The following is a 10,582-nucleotide window of genomic DNA, read 5'->3' on the forward strand; positions in this document are numbered from 1 at the left end:
TCACTACGGGTCAGTTTTGTTAAAAGCTGATTTAGAAACAGGTGGGATTGACATGCAGTACATGGAATGACACATCCAAGCAAGTTCAAGTTCATAAACAAACAGATTTCCTGCCGAATCTTGTTTTCACAATCAAAAACATGATTGGTCCGAATTACATACACAAAAACGACGCTGCATTAGTCTGCAAATGGAAAAATGTTGCGGATGACAACATTTGGTCATCACTGTGGTGGTTTTGTGTAAACCATGAGGTAATGGTGAAAACAACAAACCAGAATCCCATTAAAAAAATGTAACCAATCATTTTTAAACCTACTTTTATTATCACACATTTAAAGCCATGTCTGCTCTAAAATACCCAGAAAACCGTCCTCTCATTTGTCAGCGACTCTTCCCCCAATGTCCTTATTACTGTCGAAAACACCATGAAACTGGTTCTTTCTGCGTTAACTTCATTACCTTTGTAATTAAACCTCAAGGTTAGATCTTGGCAAAAAGAAGAAGACCTCTAATCAGATGTCTCTGTCTTGTAAAAAGTACAGGAACCCACAGTAACGCGATCTCTCTCATGAGAGGAAAAGCTGCTGACAAAGCTGCCGAGTTTCCTCTGGACAGGAGACTTCATGGCCGACGGTCCGAGGGTCAGAGTAGATCTCATAGTCGTTTCCTCCCTGTAACAAAAATCCGCCACAGACACAGAGGTTAGTTTAGCTAGACTGTGATGTTCTAAATCATCATTACTAAAAGGTCAAGCTCATACTCAATTAACCCTGCTGCCTGGGTGAGTATTACTAATATATAGTTTAGATTTTCTTTCATCTCTGAGAAAACAAGTCCTGAAACAAGCAAACTGGCCAGGTTGCTGTCTGCATACTAATTTATCTGCAAATACTGACACTTATTTTGGATTATTGGTCATATCAAAAATCTTTGAACACTTCGACACATGAAAGTTGTATCCCTTCACGTAGCAGCAAAACCCCCATCTTCGCTACAGATGTCTTGCTTGTGGTCGTTTTCTCTAAACGTTTTGCAAGTTAACTGCTGGTTTCTCTTTCTGCTGTTCATTCAAAACTTGTTTTATTTTGTTCATGCTGGAGATGAAGATATTCCAAAGCCTTCCCAAAGTTTCCTGCCAGAGCGAGGCGTAACTCCGCCGGCCCGCCAGCAATAATATCTGGCCAGATTGCTTTGATAGCAGAAAAATAAAATATAAATAAATTGATAACGGCTGGTGCTGAAATAGATCTCAGTCATGGCAGCAACAGTTACTCACAAGGTAGAAATAAGTGTCCATAGGTTTATGAATGCGGATCAAACGCCGGAACGCGCACACGAATGGTTTGACTTTGTTCTGGCCCGCCATATAACGGGCTTGGAAAAATTTGGCCCGATGCCAGACTTATTTGCCAACCCCTGCTGTAGGTATGTTGTCAAATAAAAAAAAAAAAAATACATTTGTTGGCTCAATATTCCTGGTGTCATCTCGTTGGATTGTCGTCTGTCAGGACCTTTGAAATAATCATTTGCGTTTCACAGCCATCAGCCATTGTGGTGCTGCCCTGCAGTAGTTAGCATACTCACAGGTTTAGTCTTGTCTCCAAAGAAGTGAATGGTTGAGTAGTTGTCCTTCTCAACAATCCCCAGACAGTATCTCTTATCCCAGCCATCAGGAAACACATCAAAGCTGATCTGCCCTCCTACAGAAAAACAAAGACCAAGAAGCAGGACGAGGTGATGTGGAGAATTTACATCACACTGACAAAGTGACCTGGTGTCTCTCACGTGTGCTCCCTACAGATTCACCAGACCCGCGTCGCTTTCAGAAACAGATTCATTGTAAATACAAACACTGTATAATTGTCGTGAATGCAGCTGACTCACCGATTGAAAACGACAATCCTTTTCCTTTAAACTCTTCCTTCAAGACGGACACAAACTTCTCTCTGATTTTCTCTTTCTGTAGGGAGCAAAAAAAAAAAAAAACCACACAACAATATCACAGCCCTGCAGATGGCGACATTTTCTGTGCTTTTAAATCCAACACTTGCACAATGTCTTTGCACAATGATTGCTCAAGGTGATTTTTTTAAAATGTAGATTTCGCAAAACATCCGGCTGCTCCGCTATGTTCACCAGCTAGTCTCGATCTGTGTAAGCTGTTTAGTGCTGAGCCAAAAGTAGGTTCAACCAGAGATTTGTAGCTGAAAACAGCGGTGGGTCCGTCAGTACGTGTGGCTTCAGAGTGAATGTGTGTGCGTTACCTGATCTAGCTCGTAGAACTCTTTCCTCTCTTCCTGTGTACAGCTGCGTCCAACAGGGGAGATGTTCAACATGCCGTTACGGAATTCAATGAACGTCCCCCTGTAAAGATTTAGTCTCCATAAGGTTAAACCACATCCTAACTATCAATAATTATTCTACAGCTTCCCAGCACCCAAAATTGTTAACCCAGAAGAAAAATAAATATTAATAATGAGACCATGACTCTGAAATGTCTGTACCTCTTCTTAGGCAGTTTGATCTTGGCCATGTAGTTGAGACAGAAGTTGATGAAATCTTGTAGCAGCTCTTCACCCATATGTTCCTGGATGGACTGACAACAGCAAGCAAAGTGAACTTCCTGGGGCCCGGTCACATGGGTAATGGCATCATCTTAGCATATTTTGTTCGCAGAACCAACATTAGGATGGCAAATCCTCTAAATCCGTCATCTGAAGACGCGTTTACAGCCTTAAAAGCGTTCACATAAAAAGGAGCGTTCTTGACACTTAAGTCAGTCTCACCTGCACAGAGAGAAACTCTCCATTCCTATAGGCCACAAGACCATTCTCAGCAAACACGTAGTTCACCTTCTGGATCACTGAACACGTAAACAAACACAAAAACAGACAGTGAAGCAGATTACATACTGGAGAGAGAGCTCTACGGCGGCTGAGGCTCAGGAGGTAGAGCGGGTTGCCTGCTAACCAGAAGTGTCCTTATCTGAGTCCAGACCATTTACCGATCTGCTGTAGAGGTACAGGTGTGTGTGTGTGTCTCTCTCACCATCATCCCCCAGCTGCTCCTTGATCTTGCTGAGGTCCGACCCTCCAACCACACCGACTCGAACCCGAGTCTTCAACTTTTCAAGGAACTCTGCCATGTCTGGGGTCACACGCTGAGAACACACACAGACCTGCAAGTTACATTTACCGACACGATGGGACCGACAGACAACAGTATTGATCGGAGCCAGACTCAAATATACCGTCCTCATCATTCTTCAGAATTTGCAGAGTGAAAAAGAAAATGTATTGTATATTAAGCATCCTAACTGAAAAAGCACGCGCTCACTTGGGCCTATATCTGTGTCAACTAAGTTTGTGTTATTAGTAATAGTACAATGACCTACTTATAACTTGTAACTGTTCTGTTTTATCCCAGTAGTTTTATAGTAATTATATAGTTACAGTGCTTTACAACAAAACATAAAATAAAAGCCAATGAGAACCCAAGAAACATTTACGCATCAAATACATTAACCAACTTAAAATAAATACGCACAGTTTTTTTGAAGGCCGTTCCAAGTGAGGGCAGCAGAGCACTTTAAAGCTTTCTTTCCCAGTTCTGTCCGTACAGCAGGAGCAGACAAGACCAGATCACGTGATCTCAACTGACACGTCGGTTAAGAAAACGCCATAAAAAGTGAGTCTTAAGAAGAGATTTAAGAACTAGGATGAGGAGTTTGCCTGCCTCAGCCGGAGGATCTCGAGCAGCGATCAGGCTCACAGAGAGCAGATCACAGACAAGAGGTCGGAGCCTGGCTTTAAAAACAAACAGTAAAACCTTAAAATCAATTCAAATTCTCCCACGTAACCAGTGATTTATTATTTAGTATATTATTATAAGTGGTAGTAGAAATACTTTAGACCTGGGGTTCTGAAAGCCTGTGTTAAGGATCACAAACCATCTAATCTTTGCCTGTGGCAAAGAACCTTGGTGTTTGGTTTGATAGGAATTTAAATTTCGAGCAGCACACCACAAAGCTTGTTCAATCATGTTTTTATCAACTTAGAAATATAGCTAAAATTCGATCTATGTTAACTTTTAAGGACACTGAGACCATTTTACACGCCTTCATCTCATCACGCCTGGATTATTGCAACAGCCTTTTCACCTGTTTAACCCAAAAACTACTGATCGACTCCAGACTGTCCAGAACTCAGCTGCCAGGCTTTTAACCAGAACAAAGAAATATGACCACATTACTCCTATTTTAGCTTCATTACACTGGCTCCCAGTATGTTTTAGAATTGACTTTAAAATTCTATTGATCACTTTTAAAGCTCTTCATGGCCTCTCGCCTTGTTATATTTCTGACCTTTTAGTCCCATACGCACCAGCACGTACCTTGAGATCCTCGGGCAGAGGTCTGTTGTCTGTTCCAGAGTCTCGACTGAAAACTAAAGGGGACAGAGCGTTTGCTGTCAGGGCCCCGAGGCTCTGGAACAGCCTGCCCGAGGAAATCAGGTCGGCTGAGTCAGTGAACTCTTTTAAGTCCCTTCTTAAAACATACTTTTATAGGAGAGCCTTTCCCGATCTTATTTGACTTGATTTTATCCCTTTTATTTTATTGTATTTTACTAATTTTATATTAATTTTTCATGCTCTTATCTTGTTTTTTTGTATTATTCTTTACACTTGTTAAAGTGCTCTACAAATAAGGATTATTATTATTATTATTGTTATTATTATTATTAATCTAAACCAAATATTCTATCACTCACACACACTGAGAGAAATAGACAGATTTTCAGTTAGACACTTTTAAAAATGTGAGCTTACCAAATAATATCAGATTATAAACATCAGATAGTATTGTTTGCTTTTGTGGCAAACAAAATAATGTGCTTTTTTTGTATTATTTTGATTTTGTGCAGCGCAGCATAAGTCGGCCCCGGTCACTGGTCTCTAAACTATGTTATCACTGTTTATAAATGTAAACCAAACCCACATTTAAAAACTAAAAAAAGGTTCACAAAATGAATTTCTGATGCACACACAAATATTTGTTTTAAAAAGTATTAGTAATTTTTACCAGAAACATATTTGGAAGTTTGGAAGTTACATACAAACTCGTGAACACTGCATCAGTGTGTGGGTGTTTCTGCCATTAACAAATCAGGGCATTGCCAATCCAGCAAACATCATTATGCTCCAAAAAAACAGTTGGTGTGTGCAAATTTGAGCAGAGGAAATGCATGCACGCATGTGTAGAAGATGCAGTATGTATAACAGGAAGCTGCAACAAATCAAGAGGATGTTGATAATGATGCTGACCTGTTGGGAGTATATTCAGTAAACACTGTATGCACAGCAAATCACTGTCGATGCAAACTACCGCTGACTGCCTTTTCCTGTGTTAAAAAGTGTTTGTGGATGTTACACATGAGCAAAAGACAGAGTGGAGCACTTGGGACACATTGTGAACAGTGAAGGGCTCCATCCCACAGAGGGGAAGTTAGAGGCCATCGTTAATGTCCCACCAACGTTTCAGAACTCCTTCCTTGGACTGCATGACTATTTTGGCTGATTTATGACAAATCTGTCCACTCAGCTGCAACCCTTGCATGTCCTGCTAAAGAGGGACAGTCCTTGGAAGTGGACATCTGAATGTGAGGAAACATTCAAAATGCTATAAAGCAGCCGCTACAGAGCGCAGCAGTCGTTCACTATGATACCAGGAAGTGACTGAGGCTGGCCTGCAAAGCATCTCCTTAAGGAGTCTGCGCTGTCATTTGCGCTGTCATGTGATGGAGAACAGTGAGGAAAAGTCCGTAGCATTTCTCACACTTTGACAGAGGCAGAGAGCCAACACGCACAAATAGAGAATAAGCAAGCCCTCTCTATCATTGTTGTTTTAGAAAGTTTTACAAATCTCTCTACAGGGGGGAAGTTTACTCCCATTACTGATCACAGACCACTTTTGACAGTCTTGGGCCCCAAGTCAGCCATTTCCACTTTGGCTGCCTTGAGAATCCAGTGGTGGGCCCTTATTCTGATGGGGTACAACTACAACAAAGACTACTGCAAGTCGTAATGATGCTACCATTAACAGGGCAAGGCTACTGAATGACCTACTTCGAGGTTCCACAACTTTTGCAAAGTATCCAGCTTTGACCACACAGAACAGTACAGAACTGATTTTTTTGATCGTTCTAAACTAAATCTTGGGCCTCATCTTTCACATTGTACCTTTAAAGTCAGAGCTGTGATCAGTTTGTATAGAATGTATTTTCATAGTTTTAAATTACAAATCACTTCATTTTAATTAAATAAATGTTCTCATACCTTTTTTTTTGTATTTTAAACTACGCTTGATGAGCAAGTGTATTCTGCTGTGGAATCCTTCAGGTTTCTGGGATCCACTATTTCCCAGGACCTGAAGTGGGAGCTCAACACTGACTCCATCATCAAGAAGGCCCAGCAGAGGACGTACTTCCTGCGCCAGCTCAGGAAGCTCAACCTGCCTAAGGAGCTGCTGATCCAGTTCTACACAGCCATCATCCAGTCTGTCCTCTGCACCTCCATCACTGTATGGTTTGGATCTGCCACCAAAAAGGACCGGAGCAGACTACAATGGACAGTCAGGACTGCAGAAAAGATCATCGGTGCCAACCTGCCCTCCATTCAGGACTTCTACATTTCCAGAGTCAGGAAACGGGCAGGAAACATCACTGCAGATTCATCTCACCCCGGACACAACCTGTTCCAGCTCCTCCCCTCTGGTAGGCGCTACAGAGCACTGTACGCCAAAACCGTTTCTTCCCACAAGCCATCACTCTGATGAACAGCTGATTTCTGACTCAGTGTCAGGAACAATTCTTGTGCAATAACCCAGTAACTCTGTCTCTAATCAGCCACACTTGTTATTTATTTATTCACCATTCTCTATTTCATACTGTTATATTGTCATATTGTAGATACTATATACCAAATCCTACCTCAAGTCATAACTCCTGCACAAAATACTTATACTTGTTTATTCCTGCATCCTTTGCACTATGCTCACTGCACTATTTGTCAACATGTCTATATTGTTTTTGTTCATAGTGTGTATATTTGTGTCTGATTTTATTTTATTTTTATTGTTGTGATTTTGTATTTTTGTATGAGTAAGCACATCGTGAGCAAAGTACAACCCTGAGTCAGATTCCTCGTATGTGAACAAATACCTGGCAAATAAAGCTGATTATTTCCCGGTCTGACCACATTTCAGGGTGGAACTATGCTTCAAAGTCAAAGTTTCTGCGGAACATATTATCGCTCGAAAGAACTAACGTTACAGCAACAACGTGGAGCCGGATGTTGCGCTGACGTCACCCATGTTTGCCTGAACGCAGTCAGGCGTAACGTTAGTTTTACACACACACACACGCGCGCGCGCGCTTTTCACTCATTCGGGGTTACCTGTCTCGCGGCCGTGAGCGTGCCGTCAACATCAAAGAGGCAGAGCGTGCTGGAGTCTGCAGAGCTGTCAGTCATCTCGTCTCTGACAGGCCGTGTGTTCTCAGAGTACAGCGAGATCTCGGTTTATATCCGCAGACTTTCTTGCTTTGCTGCCAGTATTTCTTCCACTTCTCGCGGCAGTATCATCCGGCTGCACGAGCGCTGCGCATTTCAACAAGCAGACTACAACCAAGGACTTTTCTGCTGCTGCTTCTTCTTCGAGGTTTCACGGCAGCTTGTGTCCTTGGTGTTGCATTACTGCCATCTTCTGGAGTTAGTCAAATTACATCAGATCCCTTGCAGGCAGATCTCACAGCAGTCCTGTCCTTGTAAGACAGCTGACTTCACACTTTCTGCTTTGTGCCCTTTAAACCTGCCCCTGATGTCCCCGGTGTGTCCGTCCCGTCCATCCTGTCCTTTCTTTCTGCAGTTAACATGTTGTTCTGTTTCTGGTACCTGACAAAGTCCCGTTCAGGTTACTGGGTCCTGTTCTCTGCCCTCTCCATTATCTCCTGATCCCAGTGCCACTCTTTGTTCATTTCCTTCCACGCAAAACCATTTCCCTCTAATTTTAAAAGTTTAATTATATAAATCTTTTTTTTTTAACTGCTTGTTTGGCTAGTTCATTCATTTGCGCTCATTACCCACAATGCCCACGTGAGCGGGAACCCAAACGAGTGTCTCGCTCATGAGTGCATTTCCCTTATGTCAAATAGTAACTTAGGCATTGGTGATTGCTGGATGTATCTAGCTTTATGCTCTACAGAGCAGATGCTAAGTTACTGAGGATCAGAGCTCTGTTGCGTTTGGCTTGTTCGACCCATTTTAAATCCATCCAACTGGCGTACAACCCCTCTGTGTTGAGACTCTGTGGCGAGGAACCTCAGCCGCAGAGCCGGTGCTGTCTGTTTTGGGATATTAGACATACTCTGTGCATTTACTTTCTCTATAACGAAATAGCTCTTTTACTAAATCCACACTTTTTCTCTCTTGCCTTAACTTTAAGTAACTTTAAATCTACCGCCTGCGGTTCTAGTACCCGCGCAGGGGTTGCAGGCCACATGGCCGTCGGACAGGAGCTGCCAGGTACCTCGCTGCTGCATTTTCTGTCCGGCCGAAACTTAATTTTACTGCTCCCTCCTTCTCCCAGCAGGCCTGTATGGAGAACATGTGAAAAGTATTACACATTATGTTTAGGAAGCAGGAAAAACTACTCTTGGTTTATCCGTAACAGTACGTCCATGTTAGTTCTCCAGAATTGGATTCCTGTTATTGTAAATCTCTATTTTAATTCCATTGTTGTCTCAATAGTGTTGGAATGGTTTGTACTGTTGTGGACATGTAACGACATAATCTTCAAAGACTGATTATTATTGTCATTTGAAATATTATCCAGCTCTAACAAACATTTTGTGCTTCTCGTTAACAGCAGAGATAGAGGAAGATTCATTTCAGAGATGGGTTGATAGGACTTTTCACTGGTGGTGGTGTTACACAGACCGGCATTATAGTGAAATCTTAGCCTGTTTGTAAATGTTGGCAAAACTTTAGAAATACCTCTCAATAATGCGGTCACTGCTAACTACAAATCAATAATTAGGTAGCTTGGCTCCGTACAAAGTTCACAGCAGATGGATAAACTGTTTATTATTACAGTTCGAAACACTAGATACTTATAAAATAGTTGTATTTTCGCTGTTTGTTGTGGATTCAACAAACTATAGCTACACCAGTCTTTATGTCAAGCTAAGCTAACAGTCCAGCTCTGCGCAGCACCATAGTGGTATTGATCTAATTGTCTGTGTCTTTTCATATAAAAAATAAAACTACAAACTGTATGAAAAGTTGTCCTGCAAAATGTATTAACAAGACCTTTCTGTGGCTTTCATCTTGTTCAGGATGTGTTAGAAAAAGAATGGTTTGACTCTAAGGTAGCTTTCCTTATAGGCCGTAGATTGTGACTTAGAGTAGAGTGTGCGCTGCGTCAGGGTCGCCTGCTGTTATGTTGTTAATGTTGTCGGATTGACTTGGAGTGCTTAACTTTGTGGGGGGTAGATTTGCAACAAACCTCTTGCTCCAACAAAGGGGGAAACATTTTGCTGAAGTTTTTCTTTGACATGTATTTGCCAGCAGCGCCTCCAGAAAGGTGACCCATCTACTAAATGCATGGGTGAAATAAAGACAATAGATTCGATCACCCTCCATACACTCCAACCATTTACCCTACTTAAGGAAATTGTTGCTCTTATTTACATCACATGTAAAAAAAACAATGGTTACCCAGTTACACCAGTGTATGTGATGAAAGACTAGCTTCAGGCCAACAAAGGAGTGGAGATGGTTCATAAAACAAATCTGTCATGAAACAATTGAGGACTAATCTGCTGTGCACCCATGGGCAAAGAGTATATGTTTTATTTGAGTTTTATTTCACTAGAATGTGTTATTTATAGTGAAATCTATAATTTATCTTCCAGTCCACTTCATAAGGCTTTAAGCTGCTTGCACACTTCCCAGACAAACACAGACACAGACTCTTTATTTTGGTGTGGAACCAAGACACAGTATTTTGTTTTTAGAATGAATTCTTCTAATTATTTTTATTGTGTTTTCCAGTTGTAGCAGGAATATATGAGCCCGCACAGTACCATTCTTCATATTCGTCACATCCTCGCTGGAGCCAATCAACACCAGCGTTTTTGCATCCATCAAACTCGAGTCTTCTGTGTTACGTTCCTGTGACCATTCCTGCCATTTTTTCTTTTCTTCTCTCCTTTTAGACCTCCATGTGGACCAGGTGCTTGCATTGAACAAATCGGTGCACTTTATTTATCTTTACTTTTTTTTATCCTTTTAATGATTTCAGTCATCAAGTTGACTTTGTTTCACGTTTGACTATTATAGAAATGTTTTTTGAAAGTCATTCTACTACCAGGGGTTTTCTGTAGTTTGATGATATATTTAACATGTTGGCTGTCTGTGGTTTCTGTTGCTACCACCTACCACTGAAACCTTGCCAGCAGAAGTCTTTTCAGTCATCTGCTGCTACAGTAAAAAGTTTGGTGAAGCAGCGTTCTGTTTTTATGCA

General features: G+C 41.5%; 1 protein-coding gene across 1 annotated transcript; it reads right to left on the minus strand.

Moving 5' to 3' along the window:
- Positions 1-14: 14 nt before the first annotated feature.
- Positions 15-7,723, minus strand: pmm2 (phosphomannomutase 2). Its single transcript, XM_046047364.1, has 8 exons — positions 7,456-7,723; positions 3,052-3,163; positions 2,790-2,866; positions 2,508-2,599; positions 2,268-2,367; positions 1,888-1,963; positions 1,588-1,703; positions 15-674 (listed from the first exon to the last, which is right to left on the minus strand). The coding sequence occupies exons 1-8, from the start codon at positions 7,528-7,530 to the stop codon at positions 570-572; spliced, it is 753 nt and encodes a 250-aa protein (XP_045903320.1). The 5' UTR covers positions 7,531-7,723; the 3' UTR covers positions 15-569.
- Between the last annotated feature and the right edge of the window lie 2,859 nt (positions 7,724-10,582).

The sequence above is a fragment of the Micropterus dolomieu genome, linkage group LG04 (genome assembly GCF_021292245.1).
Source record: "Micropterus dolomieu isolate WLL.071019.BEF.003 ecotype Adirondacks linkage group LG04, ASM2129224v1, whole genome shotgun sequence".
Taxonomy (NCBI): Eukaryota; Metazoa; Chordata; class Actinopteri; order Centrarchiformes; family Centrarchidae; genus Micropterus; species Micropterus dolomieu.

Coding starts and splice junctions, on each gene's coding strand:
- pmm2 (XM_046047364.1), bottom strand. CDS start 7,530: ATGACTGACAGCTCTGCAGACTCCAGCACGCTCTGCCTCTTTGATGTT. Junction 3,164..7,455: donor CGCTCACGGCCGCGAGACAG/GTAACCCCGAAT, acceptor GTGTGTTCTCAG/CGTGTGACCCCAGACATGGC. Junction 2,867..3,051: donor GGAGCAGCTGGGGGATGATG/GTGAGAGAGACA, acceptor TTACGTGTTCAG/TGATCCAGAAGGTGAACTAC.